Source organism: Ambystoma mexicanum, chromosome 13 (assembly GCF_040938575.1).
Source record: "Ambystoma mexicanum isolate Mex_15411 chromosome 13, UKY_AmexF1_1, whole genome shotgun sequence".
NCBI lineage: Eukaryota > Metazoa > Chordata > Amphibia > Caudata > Ambystomatidae > Ambystoma > Ambystoma mexicanum.
In genome coordinates, this window is record NC_090938.1 from 33,417,212 (window position 1) to 33,439,009 (window position 21,798).

The following is a 21,798-nucleotide window of genomic DNA, read 5'->3' on the forward strand; positions in this document are numbered from 1 at the left end:
CACATAGTGTGCATACTACACATACCTGTCAACCTACACACCTTTAGCGGGTGACACCCACCTGTTGACTCACCTGCCAATTCCCTTGCTCTGCCATAGGTGTCAATGGCGGTCTCACACAGAAAAGAAAAGGGCCTCAAAAGGCTGGCAAGGTTTCATACCGCTATACGACCGCATTTGAAAAGGATCTCCCTTCCAAGATACCTTTTACAACCTAGAGCAGTTGTGCTCCATAGACTTCAATGGGTTCCCCCGCCCAGGGAGGACCTTTATCAGCAGGGAAAGTCATGAACTATCCAATTCCCACCCTCGGTGAACGTTTGCGAGGTGTGGAGGCCGTAACAGAGCGAGCGGGGGTAGTGGGTACGTTCCAGCCAGGAGGACACCCCAGCAGCACCGGCTGGAGCAGCCGAGGCCGAGGCCTAGGATAGCCTCGCGCTCGAGGCACGCACGCACGCACGCACGCACGGGCGCTTCCTGGAGACACGCCCCGCCCCTCAGACGCGCCGCCGCCGTGCGTCACTCGCTGACGTCACGCGTCGGCGGCTGGCTTCGAGCGCACAGGTCGCCGGCGGCCCGGATGTTGTCGCCATCTTTGATGCTGGAGAGGCGGCGGCGGAGGCTGAGAGGCGAGCGAGCAGGCAGGCAGGAGGTACGGAGGAGCAAGGCTACGACTAGGTAGCGGGGGCTGCGTGCGAGGGAAACATGGGGTGTGTGTACAGTGCCAGTGATGGAAGGGTGTGGGACCCCCCCCCGACGAGAAGACGGCCCTGGACGCTTCGGGCTGTGCCCCCCTCTAGCATGACACCTGGCATCTGTGTAACCCCCCCCCCGCCCACCCGGGTATCCTCGCACCCTGTACCCAACATGGCTGTCGGATCACAACGCCCGTGCAATGAGTGCCCCCCCCGCCCCCTGTTATTTGCAGCCGTTATTCCTTCCCCACAGTGACAACTCCGCCCCCTGTGTGTATTCGGGTCCCGGCGCCCACCCGCCCTGATGGATACCCATCCTCGCCCCCCCTCCCCCCCCCCTCAGAGAGCTCTTCCCCCGTATAGTGCCACTGGTATTTCTCCATACACTTTAATCTTAATTTTCGCTATAATTTCGAGGTGGTCCTGCTTTCATGTAAACGCTGATTAGGCAACCTTCTCCAGCCCCCGACCCCCGTCTTCTCGATGCAGTGTCCCTCCTACACTCCATGCCCCTTGCACCCATTAGCATCAGGAGAGTTCTTGGGCATCCAACACTGCAGAGAGTAACACGAATACGTTTTGGGGAATGCAAAGAGAGGCTAGGAGGGAGGATCTGGAGGTGATGTTAACAAAAAGAGATGGGCAAATAGTCAACCTATGTGATGATGCTGGACACGCGTATGTTCCCTAAGTCAGTGCGGAGTAACTGGTTGATGATCCTGGGGCACTCGCAGTACCTCCTTTGGAACCTAGTGTGCTTGAATCGCATGTGAGCATGGTGAGGTATTAGGAATAAGAATACTGATGATTGTGAATTTGTATTTTTTTTTTTATTTGTATAGCGCACCAGGCCCAGGGGCAACCGGGCGCATCACTTAGTTACAACATAGGAAAAACAGACAGCACCATAATTACAAAGTTTACAAGTATAATACAGAATTTACAGGTATAATAATTGCAATGAGAGGACAAGTAGATTATATATACATGTACAAATTAGCCAGGGTTTTCAGGGAGATTACGGTGTGGGGCTGAGAGCCAGCGAATATTGTGTCTGGTGTCGGATATGTGTTGGCGCCTGGGAATGTTGAGGGCAGCTCTAATCGCATTTTTTTGGACAATTGCAACCTGTTTAGGTTGCAGCAATTGGTGCCTAGGTACAGTGCATTGCAGAAATTAATCTTGGATAATACAAGAGTTCTAGCCAGGGTGACACAATTGGTTGTGGAGAGGGAAGGGCGACAGGCTGTAATAAGCTTGCAGGTATATGCCGCTGCGGAAGAGACTGGGTTAGTTTGTTTGGTCAGGGATAGGGTCGAGTCAATGTAGATCCCTAGGGTTTTTGTGCCCTTGGCGGTTGGGATAATATTCCCATCAATGATGAAGGACTTGAACGCAGGGTCGAGTTTGGTAAGTTTTTGTGGCGAACCAAAAATGAGGAGCTCAGTCTGTTCATCATTAAGACAGAGTCCATGTTGAGCCATCCACGTCTGGATGACCTGGTAGATGACATTGATAGCGAGGGAGTCAGCCGTGTAGTCACCTGAGATAGGGAATAGTATCTGGGTGTTGTCGGCGTAGCTGGTGTAAGTGACACACAGATAGTCCGAGATATCGAAGAGGTTTGGTGAACACGTTATACAACGTGGGTGAAACACAAGATCCTTGTGACACGCCACAGGTGCAGGTGGGGCGGCTGCTAGTGGAGAGAACACGCGCATAGATCGATTGTCTAAAAAGGAGTCAATCCAGGTTGTAGCTTTATCGGAGAAGTGTGCAGCTGATTTAAGGTGATGGCAGAGGATTTCATGATTGACGAGATCGAAGGCTGCCGAAAGGTCCAAGAGGAGTAAGGGAGCAAGTTTGCCTTTGTCTTTTAGATATTCAATCTGTGTTTTTAAATCTATGAGGGCAGTTTCGGTGCCGTGACGTGGCCAGAACCCAGATTGCCTAAGTCCCAAGAGTTGGTTAGATTCAAGGTAATCTTGAATTTGAAGATATGCTGCACGGTCGAGGAGTTTTAGTAGAAACTGGACCGTGGTGATTGGCCTGTAGTTTGTGGGTATACTAGCGTCCAGGGTAGGTTTTTTCAATAGGGGGATGACCCACGCGTCCTCTAGATTGTCGGGTACGATCCCAGAGCTAAAGGAAGAGTTGATGAGTGTAGTAATGAATGGCGCTAGGTCATGAGCTGCTTCCTTGATTATAGCTGCCGGGCAGAGGTCGCCCTGGAAATTGGTCGGTTTGAGGCTGGTGATCTTTTCCACTTTGGAAATGGAGCGTGGAGAGAAGCTAAAAGGAGTCAAAGTCTGGGATAGGGTGGTTTAGGGTGGGGATAGGGTTGGATTGCAGGCTTGATTGTTTGCCACCCTCCAAATTAAAATCAATAACAATCTTGCCGAGGAGAGCCTCTTGGATTTTGGTACACCAAGTGCTATCTTTGATGCAAGTTTCTGGTGCAGTGACAGGGGTTTCAAGTTCTTTTAGGATTCTAAACAATTCTTTGGTGTTGGATTTGGCTTGTTCGGTGTCTTTTTTAGCCTGGAATGTGGCTTCCTTGTAGTTAAGGGTGGCCGGGAGGAGGCACGATTTGTTGGCTGCAGACTGGTTGCTTTTCCAATGTGATTCCGCAATTCGTTTCTTTGCGCAGGGTTCTGAGCTGGGGTGTGAACCAAGAGTTCAGGTGGGCTCGAGGTTTGGGTTTTTTCAATTTGGATGGGGCGATGATATCTAAGGCTTTTTGCATAGCGAGGTTAAAGATGTCAACCATAGCCGTGGGATTGGAGCATGAGCGAACCTGGTAATTGAGAGCCGGGAGGAGTCTGTCGCAAGTGATGTCACGTTTATTGCGGGTGGCAGTAGCCGGTGCAATGGTAGGAGAGAGGCTGGCAGGTATGGACTGAATGTTAAATGTAATTGAGTTGAGTCGGTCCATGCATATTGTTGGTTAGAGATGATATGAATAGGACAATTGTGGGAGGCTAGCCAGTCGAGGGTTCTGCCCTTAACGTGGGTAGGTTGGTTGATAAGCTGTATGAATGCTGCATTCATAAGCATATTATCAATAGTCATGGCAGCAGTGTCATTGGGATCAGTGAGGCCCAGGTTAAAGTGCCCTAATATCGAAGCTTGGGATTTGGTTTTGGTGTTATGAGTGATGATGTTAGAGAGGTCCTCGGCGAAGGTGGATAGCGGCCCAGGTGGCCGGTAAAGTAGATGGAAGGTGATAGTGGTTAGGAGTGACGGCTAGTTTGGCTGTCAGTGCTTCCATAGAGGAAAAGTGATGCACAGAGGAGAGGTGGAAGTGAGCGGCTGTAGTAGGTATGTTAAAGGGTGCTCGCTTGGTTTGGGCAACTGTGCATTCATTTTCTACTATATTGTGTAAATCATAAATCCACTTAGACCCCTTTGATTCCTTGACAGGGTATATGGCTGTGTTGCACGTGGACTCTGAGGGCACTATAATCTGGTGTAGTAAAGCTGTGGTGGTGTCAAATATTCCTTGCCTCCTTTGACAGTGCGCACTGCTTTGCTCTGGGTAATATTGCTCCTGGTTTATTGCCACCACATTCTTTACCAGTCCCATGTCGTGGCAATTTCTCACCCATGAACATTCTGATACATGTGCCAAGTCGTCCTGGGTAAATGATGGTATACTGCCAGCCAGCCCTCCAGGTCAGGTTCGTATCGGGCCTTTTTACACACTGAAATGTTGTCAATGTGACCCTTTCTTGCTACAGTATGTGGGCTATTTATGGCAGCACCCCCATAAACCATGGAGTTGCCTGGTGATAGTCTGGCCAGCAGCAGCTTGCAATTCCACTCTTTAATTTAGCAATCCACACATTTCCTTGAAAGAAGCACCTGGGATAAGTCTGTTTATTTTTTCAACATTCCTGTTAACTAATTCTATCCAAAAAATTATTTCTGGGTAATGTAGAAGGTCAATTTGTTATTTGTTCACTTTGTTCAACTGCCTGCATTTTGTAGGTTGGAGTTATTAAAGCACTTTAAGCACTTTGAATCACTAACATACTTTTCACATTGCTTTAGGACATGTGTAGTTTTGTGTAAAATGGTCTTAAATTAGGGCTGCACTTAGGATTCCTTTTCCTAAAACAGATCAGTTGCCAAAGCATCTGCATTTCATACTTTTTCTTTTCATCACAGAAGCATATGAATTGCATTTAATGGCTTGGGGTTCTTGATGTCTTGAAGTTTTAGGAGAGCCTCCCAGCAAGCCGTTTGTCATTTGTGAGAAGGAAAAGCTTTTGGTGTTTATATGAAGATTATTATTTTTTATGTTAAGATTGCATGTTTTCATGTGCATGCGTATGCATGAAAAGGCACTGTTTCAGTTTGTCTCGGGGATCAAGGAGTAGCTGGGCATGTGGTCTGAACTTAACTTGAACTCCGTTTCTGACCACCCACCGCAAACAGGTGTAATGAATACAGATAGAAGCAATGCTGTATATATTTTCAATGGCACAGAGTGTACCAGTACCTCTCAACAGGGCTGCCATATATTCAGGCAAAGATTTATCAGCGTAGCTTCTATACGCATGTCATGGTACACTGACAATTATTCAAAGCCGGGCTGATTGCATCATGGCCACATTTTTTAGCAGGGCTGTGTTGTGGAGCAGTACCTGCATTTCTGATCGGAGCTGCTGTAATGACAAAAAACGTCTGGTAGTTGGTATTTCTGCAGTGAGTTAAAGTACTGTGCAAGAACATTTCTGCGCTCTTCCACCGGTATCACTACTGAATCCCTTTACTGCGAGATAGAAACGCTTGCATGAAAACAATGAATTTCCCCCAAAAATAGACGGGCAGTTGGGTAGGGGTATTTAATAAAGGGGGGCCTGCTTGGGGTCTCCCCAGCATTAAAAATATCATTTGTTGTTTTACATGCAAGATTTTCGACCTTGCAGTAAAAAATGTGATATTTTCAGGTGTGATGCACACCGGTGGACAGTGTGAGAAAATGGCACTGTTGTCATATACTTAAATCCCTGCTACCTAGTCTTTTATTTTTCAAAACTTCTGCTTCTGTCATGAGTCCCACTGCCGCATATTTTAAAGCCTCTTTATGAATCACATGACTCATGTAGGCTAGTCCAAATAGGCTGAGGGCTTTTGACAAGCCAGTAATGTCAGGCAAGTCTTGCATGGAACTGTCAGTGCCCTAACCGCTATGTGCCTTTCCGAATCAGCCTCTGGGAAAGTTGGCTCAGTGGGTCAATAACCCTGCTGTAGAGTTCATTGTGTAACCTGTTAGTTCAAATCCTTTGGATAGGCGAGTTACTGTCTGCGTCGGGTATGCATTTAAGATGCAGGTAACATTCAATTGTAATAGTGCTGACTTAACTTTAGACTTATCGAAAGGGCTACTAAATGTTTAGTGATTCAGTACACATGCATCTCATCAGGGCTGCTATACCTGTAATGGCTCAGAACACGCATATCCTATAAGGGCTTCTATACTTGTAATGACTCACAATACGCCTCATCTGAGCTCTTATACATTTACTGACACAGTGCTGGTAAAAAAAATATGCATTCACGCAAGTGCTGCATTAAATGAGACAAACCTCTAACCCTATAATTCCCAGCAAAATGGCCAAACGGTTTGCATAAATCTAAAAAGGAGTACCTAGTGGGAAAGCTGCACTAGATTTGTAAACTGTAAAGGCATTTTCAGATTTTTGATGGAATATTTATTGGTGCTATGTCAAAAGACAAGCAATATAGGAGAACACAGTGGGTGCTGGGAGGTCGAGAAAACGGATTGGACAATCGAGCAACAGACCAATGAGAAGGGAAACACAGTAAATAGAACACATACAAAGCCGTAGGATAAGGGCTGCATCAGCCACTTTTACGCCCCAAAATTTGGGAAATACTCCCAAAAAAAGAAACTGGGGAGTAAAAATACAACCAAATGTAAAAAAGAAAAGGACACAAAAAAGCTTTCCCACACAGAGCTCTGGGGATATGCTTGGACCTGTAGCGCTGTAGGAAGAAACTACTATTGTTACTGTGGTATGGAGTGATTTTGTCGAACGAAAAATAACGAACAACAATTTTAACCCATTTTTAATAAAAAAAATAAATATCAGGGGGGTATGGTGTTATAATGGGTCGGGATGGGGTGGGACTATAAACAAAAGGAAACAGGGTTTGGGGAAGGGTAGCCCGCACATTTTAAAAGTTTTTTTGTTCGATAAATGTACCTGTTACTGTTTGAACTGAAGAAGTACACCTTTATCTTTTAATGTGCATGGATAACTAGGTGCAAAGAAATATTTATTAAAAAAGATTTACCCGCTTATAAAATACTCACATTGGGAAAGGCACTTGACTCCATAAAATATCATTTCACTCACAAATTTACAAAAAAATAGGGAGTGAAATGTACCCAGTTCAAAATCTAGCTGGAGCACTGCTTCCCGTTATCATTGTGATATTGACTCGTACATGGGGCGCATGCTCCAATATTACTTACCCCGTCATTGTCCTCTAACTGTTGGCCGCCTGACACCCCCACATGGTTTGGATGGGTCAATGCGGAGGACCGTGTGCCGCTCTCCTCCTTCCACATGCGTCTCAATCAACACTATACTAGATCTAGTCTGCGCACCGTCCCTGCATCCTGGTCTTGTGGCAAAGCTGGTCGAAACATTCTGATGGTTCCCTGGCCACACCTGGCACCGCATTAAGCAACGCCATGCGTGAACATGTCTGAGTGCACATGCCCCTATTGCCCTTACACCGCATATACCTGGGTTTGAACAAAGTATACCTTCCTCCATGAATGATGCTGTCATGTTTAATTTACTTAGCATGTCCCTCCCCAACATATTCACAGAGGACGCGGCTGAGAACAACAATGGTGCTCATACTTTTGTTACCTACTGTAATGTGTGATTCATCTGTAAATGGAACACATTTTATTGCCCCAGAGAACCTTCGGGTGTCCATTACTTCACCCGATATGGGGAAATGCCTCTCCCTAATACATAACTTTGCTACTCCAGTGACTACCATGAAAACAAGATGTATTTCCCATCTACGCGCCCACCAATGGTTCCTCATATGGGTCGGCAGTGACTGACAGAACTGGGCACTCTAAAGCTTTCTGTGTGCTGTCCCAATCTGGGTATGTATTTGTCCCATGCTATGCCAAGGGATTGCCTCTTACCACACTGGCCCCCTGGTAATTGGTGACCGTACCATTGGGTACTGCGTTGTTATTTGGCACTTGAGGGACCTGCGGTGGTGCGCGATGTATAGCCTAAGCTGGCATGCTGTTGAATACTGGTGTGGGCATCTGTGGATGCTGGAGCTGGGGTATGGGTGCAGTCCTGGGCGCTGCACCATAGGGAACGTTCATTGGTGCTTTGTGTGTTCTCTGCGTTTCCTTTGCCATGCAGTGGTGTACAATTGGCTGTATCTCATCCCACCCTTTTTGCTTCACTGCCTACCACCTTATCTAGCGTGTTTTTGGGGAGGCCTTTCTTTACCATGTAATATGGACCTGTCCCATGGTAGCCCAAGACCTCCTTTTTTGTTTCCTGTTCTGGCCACTGCTGCTTTTATCCCCAGATCACATTTTTTTTTCTGTAGATGCCCATAGGCTCTCGTCTTTTGCGCTATATAAACAAATAAAAATACATTCCTCTTGGTTTTTCCCCACTATTGAGGTCGGGCCGTACACACATACTTTGGTCCCTATTTGCTCGTAATGTCCTTAATCATCCCAGGCCCCGATCCAGCAGTTCCTTAACGCCCCTTCCCCTCTCCTTTTCTGTTTCTGTACCCCCCCTTCACTGTTCTCACACACCTCGTTTCACCAAAACTACTACAATACACCCTCTCACACTTAATATCATTCCACAAAACGATATACAGCAAAACTGAACCCCACCTCAGTCCAAACCACCACAATAAAAGCATGACAAAACAACCATTCGTCCTCATGCCCCCTTTATATCGGACAGAGGGCTCCCAGCCCCTCTATATACTGGACCTCTAACCTTATTCCTCTTTTCCTCCAGAGTTCTGCGGCCCTGGCTTCTCCCCGCCTATTGGAGAGAATCATGTTACTCTTATCCTATTACCTCATATGACTAAAAACAGGCTATATATGCCACATAGTCTTTCCACTCAGCATCCTCTACACCAGAAACACATGCATTTCTCAACGCTCGCGCCCCACCCCCTTATTGTTTTGTTCCGCAAAAGGTGCACTTGCATATGTGCTCTCCCTGGTTCCTTCGTTAGTGTCCCATCAACAGCCTGCACAATACAGGAGAGGTGCCCCACTCCAAAGAGCAGGTGGGCATTCGGGCAACACGGCTCCAGTGAACCTCTCAACTTTGTGTGCAGGGGACTGGTCACTGCAGTTGGCGCTGCCCCCTGGGTGTGCGACCAGGAATACTCCGTCATCATGGAGTGTCTGTGATCACGCCGAGGTAAACAAATTTGTACAGCCATACCCCCAGACAATTAACACTCCTAAGGTAAAAAGCTCAGATTTATTTTGTACACTAAAGGAAAAAAGGTGACGGAAGATCTGTAGAACCAAACTGACATAGACCTCTGTTCAAAGGAAGTGTGAGGTTTTGAGGAAATGGTCTCTTATTACTTAAGCAATATATAGTGTTGTATATTACCCACCCTCATTGGCTACCACCTATATACACATTACCAGTCCCCTATAGTCCCTTGACTGATTTGGCCACATCCCAATATACCCTTGCCTTCTAACACGTGGGCCCCTATTCCATCACCTTGGTTCCCGCTACTGGATTGGCGAGTTACCTGGAATGCTACCCTCCCTGTCTGCTTAGTCGCATGGTGTACCTGGTCGTTGGCATGTCGTCAGTGGACAACTCGGAGGTCCAATTAGCTCTTTGAAATAGTGCGCTTCTCTTTATACCAGACGCTTGGGAGCCCCAACCATGTCTCTGGACTAGATTTGTTGGCATCACGTCTTGCTCTTTGTATCACAAAACATGGAATGTTCTTCTCTCTCCACCCATAAGTTTCTCACCCGCGGTACTTCACCTTGCTGTCTCTATCGAGGACCACATTTATTGGCCCAATTCGGATGGATTTAGGTACTCCATTGTCCAGCTATCTGGCAGCTCAAAGCAATGACCATGTTCCAGGGGGCATTGGTGCCCTAAATCCAGACCACGCATTTTGGCAGCTTGAGACCTTTAACCTAGCCCTTATGGGTTTGTCATTCAAGACGGGCACAGCCCTACCCTTGCTCTGCCCTACACATTCCATGCTGGTTTTGCAGGCCTACTAATGATTTGTTCAGCGTCTTTGACTTGGGGCTCTTTGCCGATCGGGATGCCAGCATTCCGGCGTCTTCTAGCAACTAGCTTGCTCTGCACGCTATTGCTGGCTCTGTGGTCTAGCATGGCTCCACCCCTCCCGGACGTCTTCCCTATGGAGGCTCGCCTGTGTAGAATTCACTCTCTCCACTTTCGTGTTCTTGATGGTTTTATGTATGTCATTGAGATGGATTTCTGAACTCTAACCTAGTGGGCAGAGGCTCAGAGGGCCAGCCTAGTTTCTTGGAACAGGGTAACCTTCTGGACAGGCCAGACCAATCGTGGTAGCATTGGCGGCAGTCAAGACTAGATCTCAGGAGGGGCGAGGGTGATCGAAAGCCCACGACGAGCACCCACAGTAAACAAAACCGCAACTTACTCCGTCAGGTGTATATAAAAAAATATATATATCTATTAAAGGCCTTTAAGTCAAACGCAAAGTAATTATTCAGCAGTAATAACAAAACCAACACAACACTACTAATCTAGCAAACATATATTCACTAACCAATGGCCTAAAGGAATAGTACACAGTATTGATCCACAACCTGCAAAGAAAGGGGTTATGCAGTGCGAATATCTTTTGGGCAGTCCTTCACAATTCAAACCCTAACTGAGAAGCAGTCCAGTCCCTAAAATGTGTGGAGTCTTGAGATCAAAAGTACTTTCGTTAGTTAAGTCAAAACTGGGCCTCTTCAAGGGGCTGTAGCGACTGAGGAAGGTGGGTGACGCAGTGAAGAATAAGTCCCACTGTTCGAGGAGGGTCTCCCCAAGAGGGCAGAACAGGATCCGAGAATTGGGAATAGCTCGGTAGCACTGGTTACCTCGATGGTGGCCTTCATGGGACACCTGTTCTGATCTTGGTGATGGTCGTGCAGCTATAAACTACCTCCGTCCCCAAGTACCGCTCGAGCAGGTAAAGTATACTGCCCTAGCAATCTTTGAGGCCACAGGTGATGAGTGGCGTCGTCAGTCAGATACCGGGAACACCGAAAGGACCCCTGAGTGCTGTAAGGCAAAGGTTAGGATCAGGTATACTTTGAACAATAATGGCAGTGCAAGCAAACAAGGAAAAACGACAAAGCTTACCCTGGGGATGATAGGACAGGTAGGAAACCTGAATAGACAACGAGGGAAGACCAGCAGCAGGCTGGGATGTACTGCAGTTCCTCCAACTCACACCGGTAGCCAGAGCGTGACCAGATAGCAAGTCCATCCAAGGTCCAGGTGGTGAACCCCAAATGACTCAGGAGGCAAAACGTGATAGACAGGAATTGTGTGGTTAGAAGTTCGCCAAGACAGAAGGGTAATCCAGAGCAATTCCAGGGCCAGAAAGGGGGGTCAAGAGTTCCAAGGGTCCAGATGATACGTCGAATCCAAAGGGAAATCCAAGACAAGTCCAAGTAACGTTCCGTGGTCGAGTTCCAAACTGTAGCAAGAAGAAAGAGGGTAATGCCGAACAGGTCTCTGGTAGAAACAGCTGTGAAGCACTGAGTGTTTCCTCTCAGCTCCTTTTGAAGGAAAGGTAGATCACGTGACAGGGCACATGACCGCACAGGAGCGTCACGTGAGGTCGGACGCCATCAGTGATTGGTGGTTGTCCAATGTGGACGCCGGCGTCGGCTACAGATGATCCCGTGACTAGTCACATGATCGTCTGAGCGAGACGCGATCGGGTTCCCCCGTGCGCGGGAGCCGACGACACCGGAGCCGTCGGGCATGGATGAGACGCCAGGGCAAGCGCCAACACGGAAATGGGTGGAAAGAGGTGGTTTTGCCCCCTCGGACATCCCGCCTGCCGTGTCTTCCCCGTTGGTGTGGGTGGTGGGTACGGGAACGGATGGTGCCGGGTAAGTGTCGGGAGGAGGGCAAGATCGAGGACGTGACAACACCGACCCGTGGCGCGCTCCGGACGAAACTTCGGCAGTAGAGTCCTCTTCGGTCGCAGGTTCAAATCCTGCAGTTGCACGGCTCTGTTTTCCGGGGGCTGCATTCCGGGGGTGATTCCGTGGCTGGGCGGTTCTGATTTCTCCCCTCCTGATGAAGGGGTCAGGCCAATTCCACTGCAGTGAGTATGAGGACATGGGGGCACAGCAGCACCCACGAAGTTGGTCACCACTGCTGGGCGACAGTGTATGCTCGGGTTCAGGCAGTCTCTCCTAATTACAGACCTAGGAATGCTAGGTGTGCGAAACTCAGTGGGAGAGTGCCTTATATCCAGAGCTTTGTCTCCAAAGGCTCAAATCTAAAACTGGCGACGATTCCAGGCCAAAGATCCGTATGCGCTGGTCAGTTCAATGGGCGGTCCACGGACACTTCTGGAAATGCTCGCTTACAGGTTTAAGTTGGAGGTGCCGAGAGTAGTTCTCACTATTCCAATGGGGCGAAGCGCCTTTGCAGGCCTCTAGTTTCCATCAGAAACAGGGGGTCCAACGGGATAACAGCGGGGCTTGCGGTGCCGAACCTTCCAGCGGTTCCACAGATCTGCTTTGTTGATTCAGGATACTTGGCTCTTTTAAGTTTGGTGTGAACTCAGGAGATCGACCTGGAATGGGTGTAAGATGCCTTCTCTTATCCAAAATCTCCTTTGCGCCAAAACAAAGAGAAACTAATGAGAGCTGCTCAATGCAGCCATCCAGACGTGGACCATTCGCGGACCAAGGTGGGCCCAGTCATCCCAGCACACCAGACATCCTGGCACCCAGGATGCATATAAGAACTAGACAGCTCCAGCCCACACCCTGGAGGTGCACACACAAGGTGTGCAGAAACCAGTGAAAGCTTCGCTTTGCGCTGGGGTCTGCATGACCAAATAAGGAATTTCCCGTGTCTGCTAGACCTGGGGAATGCAAAGGGACATTGTGGCCAAAGGACCTTGTGGCATGGCCATTTTAGGCAATGGCCACTGTCCTGGCCAAACCCGGTATTGCCCATTGAAAAGGGTTGAAAATACAGCTGCCATGCGCTATGGGCAAGGCACATTTGTACATTCACAGAAAAATCCTTTGAGGGTGTCTAGGGCCTTAAATAAGATACCCCAGCGCACTGTACTGGAAGGTACATTCTGCACTGATGTTGCTAAGAAATGGCAACAAACTGAAAGACTAAGGGAAACAAACTCTCCCGGTACTGACTGTTTTAAGGGCATATCGGTTTCCCCATAACTAAGGGAGAAAAAGCCAGGGGAAGTGCAACAGAAGGCTGGGCTCCACTGGCAAAAGACCAGCTAGGGTGGTCAGACACCAGCAAAAACTTTGGGGGTTCACAGCTGGAGGGAAAATTACCCATAAATGGAAATCTTTCCTAACGGGTCATCTCAAACAAAGGGGTTGTCTCATTCCTCTTTGACTGTATAGTTCAGGCAGGATCCAGCATTACCGGGAGCCAAAAGTGATTAACACGTTTTTCCTATTCCCGTGTATGAAGATATGGTGTTCTGGACAGGGAGGAGAGTCCTTGTACCCCAAGAGGGGAGTCACTCCCAGTGAGATCCCACTTGCCCAGACCGCTTGGGAGGGTCTTGCTGCGCAGGCTCGCCCCTTTAGTCTCAATGGGGTGGCTTCCCTTTTGGTACAAGGGCCACATAGTCAAGATTTGTTAAGTAGCTGACATTTTTTCCCCCTGGGTCCAGCCTCTGGACTATGAGGAGCTTGCATCTAATCTACTTTCTGCATGTGAGGCTAAACTACTTTTGTATTTATTTCGTTAACATTATGGTGTAAATGTCATCTAATGCTCCTTTATACATATTCCACCTGGGGTGTTTTTCACCAGTTGGACTGAGCAAGAAAAAGTAACCGTTGGTCTCAAGCTAACCAGCCTCTTCCAGGCTGCAGGCAGCAGCAAAATCTATCGCAGTGATTTTGATTGCTGTGGTAATTGTCTACTGTACATTACGTTGCATTTCCCATCGAGGCATTTCTCTAATATTTGTTGTGCTGAACATATATCTTTATTTGTAGATAACGACAGGCCACAAGTTGCACTCGCTACTAACATATGTTCTTGGCGTTTGGAAACGTATCGCTGCGTGCATTTTGGGAGCTGGTTTAAGTTCTTTAAACAGTGGTACTGCTTTGGGTGTTTTGTTTCGTTATAGCTGCTGACTATGCAAGTTTAGGAATCGTATACCTACTTGCCTTTTAGACAGTCACTTGATCTAATTTATCTTGAGCGCAGCAGAGTTGCCCAGTCTGGCAAGTGCATTGAAGTGGCCGTGGGGCGACATGAAGCACTAGGTAAAACACAGATTAATTTTGAGTAGAAAGCTGTTCTGAACAGGAGCATCGTTAGGGTAGGGAATTGGGGGCAGGAGCCAGTGCCAAATGGTTCAGAGTTCTCCTTTTCCCTGAAATAAAAAGAACAAATGGAACCTGTTTTTTTTCTTTTCTAGATTTCTGGAAAGTCGGACGAGTTGGTGTTCACCGTGAGTAAAGGGATTCAACGCTCTTTCTTCTTGTACATTTGCAATGTTTGGTTCCCTTGTGTCCAGAGTGCGCGGGACACGGATCAGCACCAAAGTAATCCTGCTCATTTCCCATAGGCGGGCCATGCCTATGGTGCTGGAAACCAGCCTTTGTTTGCCTTCTCTCCCCATTGGCTACACGTGACCTCCTGTAAGGCATCCCCTGCTCTGGTGTGGTGTGTGTGGCCAGATTGTAAAACCATTGTGGGCACTCCATCCTACAAGACTACTACTGTTATCAAAATGGTGATTATTTTTGTGACCCACTCTTCACTTTGTTACCAGTGAAACTGGTATTCAGTGTGACATCAGCATGCAGTCGGGCATGTTTCACGCTGTGCCATCCCTATGCCAGAGTGCACGCTTACTTATGTAGTGCCTTTTTGGAGGTCTTTTAAAAGCAAGCCCCCAATGATCTTTGTCTCAAACTCTTGAGTGGCACATGTCTCTCGCCAACATCACGCTTGTATGTTTTTCTTGTTGCAGCAGCGCTGGTAATAATTTGGTTGTCCTTTAAAATGCTCCTAGTGCAAGAGCTAGAATAGTTATGTCTACATGAGTTGGGTTAAGTTTTCCCACAAAATGAGCCGTGTAGACCACGTTCCCCTGCGCCACAAATTGGCAACCTATTCTGCCCTTTCCCCAATCCTACTTCTTACATGAGTATGTACGTCCATGCAGCAAGATGTCTGTTGAAAATGAGTGCTGGGGCGTGTTGTGATATGCTATATCTCTGGACTTCCTACTCGCAGCCATGTGCGCTTGGTAGTAGTTACCACAAAGGTTCTCTTTGGGTGTTGTTTGTAAGGCTATTGTCTCTGTCAATTTCACTGTAAGTGCATCTGCATTCAAAGCAAATCTTTAAGCAGCAGCATGCCCCGAGGTATTTCTGTCTAATTACTGAGGTCTTGGGTAACTGTCTCCTAGCTTTATCCGATAATAACGCACTCGCCGCTGTGGGAATTACTGTTTCAGTGAAAATTGGTGACTTTTCCTAGTCTTTTTTTTTTTTTAATCTGGTCAAATTTTTTTTCTGCACGCTTCAATTGGGCTTCCTAAATATATGCACGGATTGGTGAAACATCTGTCCTCAGCCAATGCTCCACGCTGCTCTTCCGATTGTGTTCATACAATCGGACTACCTCGCCAACCAACCAGTTCCTCTAGTGGGGCATCAAAGTTAAAGTCCAAGGTGTGCTACAACGAAACTAAAATATCAAATTCGTGGTGTGCCTCAGTTAACTATTCATGCCAGTATTTATAATTGAGCTGTGGGTGTTGCTGCTGCTTCTAGAGTTGAAAATAACCCAATATGATCCCCTCTCATGTTTAGGCTATATTTGTTGTGGGTGCCTGTGAAAGCTTGTGATGGTCATTTAGGTGTGTGCATTTGAAATTCTACCATACATATAATAAAGAAAAGGGAAGGTGTTTTTTCTTCCTTCTTACTAGGTGAAGAAATCTCGAAGACCAGAAATTGGATGTGATTTTTTTTTTTTATTAAAAAAAATAATTAAATAAAAACAAAATGGAAAACCTAGTGTATCAGGCTTTGGAAGACGGCTCAGGTTTTTTTTGTTGCAGCCACTTTGAGTCCAAAAATTGATCTTTCAGTGAAGTAAAGCAGGCGAGCATGCTTTTGCCCGTCTGCCCCCGGCATTCTTCCACCGGACTGCTCACTGTCGCTGCTGAACTGTACCCGCTGTTTGAAAGTGCAGCCTGTGTCGTGGGGAGAAGCGGTTCCTGGGCTTCACAAGGCAGATTTACGTCCCCTGTGTACCCCCTCCCACCTTTCCCCATCCTTTAACTCACCGGTTGATGATTCGTTCGGCCTACAGGAGAAGACCGACTCGCAAGACCAGCAAAGTCGAGCGACCTTCAGGTAAGGTATACTGTGTCTGTGGGATTTGAATGCATGTTGCTTGGAATCTCAGGGCTGTGATGGGGGAGGTCCTCCCTTTGCATCAGCAGCTCGCTGTTGCTAATGCCATATTTGTGTTCACGCCTTTCACATTGCGGTGACTTATGTGGAGTTGTTAACCTGGTGAATGATTGCGTTTCTTCCCAGCACTCGCAGACTTGTGGGGCTAGGGGATGCAAAAGTGTGCTGTTTTTGATGATGGCCCTCATGGAATATCTTTTATGATGACGCATATGGAGACCTAAAAGAAATGCAAATTACTTGCCGTGAACCACCAATGTTGGCTTATAATATAGTATTTATATAGCGATGCGAACCCTCAGGTATCTGAGCGCTGCTTATTACCCATGGTGTGTGGAGCTCATTTATCGACCTCGGAAGGAGGAGTTTTGCCATGCCCGGTTATGCGTGCTGTTGAATGACTTCAACTTTTGCAAGGCAGAGTAGCAAACTGAGTACAACCAGGCAAAATGTCCTCTACTCTTAACTTTTATTCTCAGTTTGGGGGGTGGGTGGGGAACTAAACCTTGCCTGAGAATTTCAACTTGCAGATATCTCTCACCAGTAGCTTTCTGTGGACTGTATAGCAGGCGAAATGGAGGTCTATTTCACTGGAATCCATTTGTTCTACACTTGCATGAAAATTTCAAGCGGGTGCTAATTCGAAATGCACTTCAAAGATTGAAGAGGACAGCTCTAACTCTGCTTGTGCCCCATCTCCACCTTGGAAGCACGTGCAAATGGGTTGGGGCGGAAAATGGAGGCATACAAGTATGGCTTTAACGTCTCACTTTTCCTGCATCACCACTGATCTGTAAGTGTGTGAAGTTGAGGCCTCTAAAAGCACCTCCACCTTTCTGTATAGGTGTGTATAGATTCTATGCCCGGTGACGCAACTTACATCCTCCCTTTTTTTTTTTTCTTTCTTCCCCCGTGACCTGCATGGCTTAACCTCTGCTTTGTGAAGATTGCGTTGAGAGGCCCTTGAGCACTCCCAAGAGTTGGGTTCGCCTAAGAGGAGGACTGGTGGTTTCCCTTCTGGAGGAAGAAACTCTGTATCCTGATTGGAGCTGAAGTGCTTCTTGAGATGGCTGCCATGTCTAGCAAAGGACAAGATTGCTACTTCTTCTTCTACTCCAGCTGTGCCAAGGTAGGTGAAGCTACTAGATGGCTTAGTTGTTGCTTTGTGGTAGCGCATATCTCTAATCTGACCTTTGAGCTGGCTGCATATTCCTTTTGGCAATTTATCGGGTTGAGTGTGGGGACGTTCCCTAGAAAGATCTCCTTTAGGAGAGTGCCACTTATTGACATGGTGGAAAAAATCGTGAGGCCTCACTTTGTATGATGACAAGGTGCCCAGATGTTAACCTGCATATTTTATTGTTGAAGGGCGCCCTCCATTTTTTTGGTCTGTTAAAATGTTAGTCTGAAGCTCTTCGCTGGTCCCACAACCTCCCTCCCTGGCCCCTTGTCCAGTAGTAATTTGGATTAACCTTCTTTTTTCTGCTTGCCATGTGTGGGAGAATTACAAAAAGTGGAAAGGTAGTTTTTGGACTCATTGACCACCAGCTCAATCCCAATGTTTGCACCTTCCTGCTTTAGCCATAGCTACCCTAACTCTTGGGATAACTTTGTTGGTTACACGCGTCATTCAGGGGTAACTAGGAGCAGTTCAGACAATATACCCGTGGATGCGCTAATGGTTCTTTGTTTAATTTCTGACTTCAGAGTCTGTGATCTGTACTTTCCTGTTAGGTTCAAACAGTCATTCAATGCAGAACAATCTAAAAAGGAACAGGAGAATTGCTGCAAGATGCTGTAGGCCAAAATTGCAAACTGAAACCAATGCAATCTGTGGATCTGGCACAGACTAGTGTAGAAACTCTGCACATTTAAAACCGTTAAATAAAGGAAAGTATATTTTAGACCGTTTTATTGTATGATGGGGGAGCAAACTTGTGCTTTTAAACAATTGCGATGACGATTGAGCCATTGTTTCTGTTGGATGCTTGAATGTGGTACATTAGTCAAAGCGGGTTCAATTAAGCTGTATTGTAGCACTTAGATCAGCTGCTGATAGCTCCAGGACCACATGCTGGCCTTTAAAGCAAGATGACGCAGAGCAACACAGGTTCGATCCCCTGGGTCCGCGTTTGGCAACATCTCGCTATTAAGCATGTTGCAAATAACCAAGTATAATTATAACATCATATTAGTCGGATGGCACAAGATCCAGGCTCTATCACTTAGTTTTCGGAAGATAGGTGTTTTTCTCAAATATCAGAATGAGTGCTGTAACAAATTGCAATTGGTCATAAGACTGTTTTTTGTATTTGATTGTAAAGCCAAATGAATTTTACCAAAGAAATACTGAATCTGATAGATGTGACTGTGTACAGCCATGTCTGCTACTGTACATTCCTTATCGGACTCTGGTTGGGTGCGCCTGTATGTGTGGCACATCACCAGGCCTTTAATGCTCAGGATATGGCCATATATGTGGGACACTGTTTCACGTGCACTGTTAAATTGAACTTGACCTCTTGTGTGGTAAAATCCTGTTTCATGTCTGTATTTCCATGCACCTTCCTTTTTGTGGTTCAGAACTATTCTCCTAGACAATCCCCTTGTTTGTGGTTTTGCTCAATGCGGTACACACGACGTGTACTTCATATTTCCTGTCCCTGTAATGTGTGCTTATCTGTAACATTTGGAATACGTTTAATTATGACCTCCGGTTGGGTGTTGTGGCGGTCCTACAAAACGCATGACTTAAACGTCTTATCTGCTTAAAGATATGTGGTGTCATTATGAGGTTGCGAAACGGAGAACCAGGGATTTGCATTGAACTAATAGGTGGTTCCTGTCTTGCAACCAACCAAGCAGTGTCAGGGTGGTTTAAAGCGTTACTGGAATATATATTGTAGTATTATTTCTGAGGCTCGTGGATCTATTTAGAATCGCATGCATTGCATTGTCCGACATCTAGTGGTAGGCGCGCAGTATGCACGTGTTTTTCGAAGTTCGAAAAGGTACGTCGACTAGGCATGTTTGTGATATAATCCCATGTATGACGTCTACTGTAACCATGATTCTTCGTGCATCAAGGTACCTCCAATTGTTTCTTTCCGCTATCGTGTTTAACAGATTGCTGTAGCTACGCTACTTTCGGAGTTATTTACCATTATTTCACTATAGGACAATTGCCTTTTGACCGATTTCGACTGCCAAACCAGGCGCTCGTTCTGCTTTGCCCTGCATTGAGCTACGGCCTAGCAGTACGGAGAGTGGGGGGGTGGGGGCGCATTTCCCCCTTTTTTTTATAATTCAAAATGCCTACCTTCACTACTTTCATTGACAGCATTCGTCTCGCAGTCCTTAAAATCTATTCTCCCAATGGTGCAAACTCACTTTAAATTCGGTCCCAGCTGCCACAGAAAATGTGCGTGTATTGACACTCAGGTGTGTAAACACTGCCTTCCTCAAGATCACCAAGAGACCCCTGTTGCGTTCTTTTGTTCCTTTACTCCTAAAACCATAAAGGAATTGCCCACTAAGCGGTGGATGGCACACACTATTGCCGAATCAGATACCCCTGCCAGTGTTTAATCAGGAAGGCCAGGGCAGCGACGGCTCCCGTTCAGAGCCAGACGACATCACAAGGTAACCACCCCGCTCTGGCGATAAGGACGCACGCACACACAACCACATGCCGCTTTTCGGCAGGGCCGTCGAAAGGTCACATGCCGGCAAAGGCGCTTTTTTGGCCTCCCGACCATGTACCAAAAAAAGGCCTGCTTCACAGGTGTCAAAACATAAGACACAAGTCACCTTTCTACAGAAAGCCAACATAAAAAGCTACATATTCACATCTCACTCCTTCTGCCCCTGGCAAGGTACCACAATATGAAGAGGCTCATTCCCCTTTCTCCCAGTCTCTCCAGAAAAAGAAGCCTAGAGAAGAGCCTTTACCTGAAACACTAGAACCAGGGACTTGGACAGAAGAGCGCTTTGAGGAGACAGTGGACAGCATTTCTTTATTGGTAGTGCACACTATACAGCAAACATTGTTTCAAGGCACATCAACACATGGGGGCGGGGGGAAGAGGGATAAGGAGGAAGGTACGAAACACATTCTTAAAAGCTCTTGACACATTTGGAACATGCAAGTGCTATAGCATAAGCAGGGGAGAGGGAGATGCAGGGAAGTGCAGAGAGGGGGTAGAAGGGAGGAAACGTGCAAAGCGTTCGGACTAGGTCGTGAGACGAGCGTGCAAGTGCTGAGACTGGGGGAAGTGAGGGGTGCTGGAAGGCAAGAAGATGAGGGGTACAGTAAGTGCCAAACAAATTAAAAATGTGGCAGGGTAACAGCACAAAGAGGGAGAAATAAGATTAAAGGCACGTGAAAAGAGTAGTTCAAGGAAAGGTGGGTAAAAGTGGCCAGACACAACATTAGAAGGCAATGGTGGCCTAGGCAGCAGAAGTAAAAAGGTATTTAAACAGAATTGCTAGACGTCGGGTAACATAGGAAAACAGTTTGCTAAGGGATTTGTGGATTTTATGAATAAATTACCCATTTGACAAAAACAGACTTGCAGCTGCCTCATCCCCTTAAGCAGGCCAAACCCATGGCTAAAACACCAAGACGAGGATGATCCTAGATGGGACCCTGACAAATTGTATCAAGGTGATCGGGACAACCCAGCTGTCACCATTATGGACACTCCAGATGTTGCACCTGAGTGGGCATACCTCCCATGGTTGTACAAGGATTTACCCAAAAGGGCAGCCAACCATTTCCATATTCACACTGAAGAGACAGTAGTAGACAGCTCTGACTTCGTGGGAGACGTCCTAAATGAGAAGAAATACATTATTGTTACAATAAAAAAAGAAAAGAATAGCCCCGTCACTTGCCATGCCTTCCCTTACCAGGGCAGTTGAACCCTAGAGTGGAAACAAAAATCGGACCATTGCCATCAGATCGTCTATCGGAGGATATGCTAAATCCTAAACCAGATGCCCTGGTAGTCACAGCTGTCACGACCCTCGCCCAAAACCCCCACTGGCAAACCCATTGGCCAGGTGGAGTCAGGACTCGGGCCTCTAGAGCCAGGCATCCTCTTCCAAAACCCTCTTGGGGCCAGTCTTGGCGCCAGCCTCATACACCATGAAAAACAATGTGCTTGGGAACTACTTTGTGTTGTTAGCCAACATGGAGGCATCCACATAGCTTGGTTCCTCGGAACCAAGCTATGCTTTCTAGTGTTTTGGGTGTGGTAGCCTAGGCACTACTTTACCTGGACTATTTTGTTGGGGCTATTTAAACCACACCTGAGCGAGACAACATGCTTCGCGTTACTTTGC

General features: G+C 47.0%; 1 protein-coding gene across 11 annotated transcripts in view; it reads left to right on the forward strand.

Moving 5' to 3' along the window:
* Window positions 1-517: 517 nt before the first annotated feature.
* ZC3H11A (zinc finger CCCH-type containing 11A) overlaps window positions 518-21,798 on the forward strand; it is a 191,597-nt gene continuing 170,316 nt past the window's right edge. For 6 of the 11 annotated variants that reach the window (XM_069633096.1, XM_069633095.1, XM_069633097.1 and 3 more), the window contains exons 1-3: window positions 518-652; window positions 14,439-16,392; window positions 17,399-17,581. In XM_069633096.1, the coding sequence (XP_069489197.1) occupies window positions 17,519-17,581 (63 nt within the window). In that variant the 5' untranslated portion in view covers window positions 518-652; window positions 14,439-16,392; window positions 17,399-17,518. The remainder of the gene's footprint in view (window positions 653-14,438; window positions 16,393-17,398; window positions 17,582-21,798) is intronic. The other 5 variants (XM_069633090.1, XM_069633091.1, XM_069633093.1 and 2 more) reach the window with 5 other exon arrangements.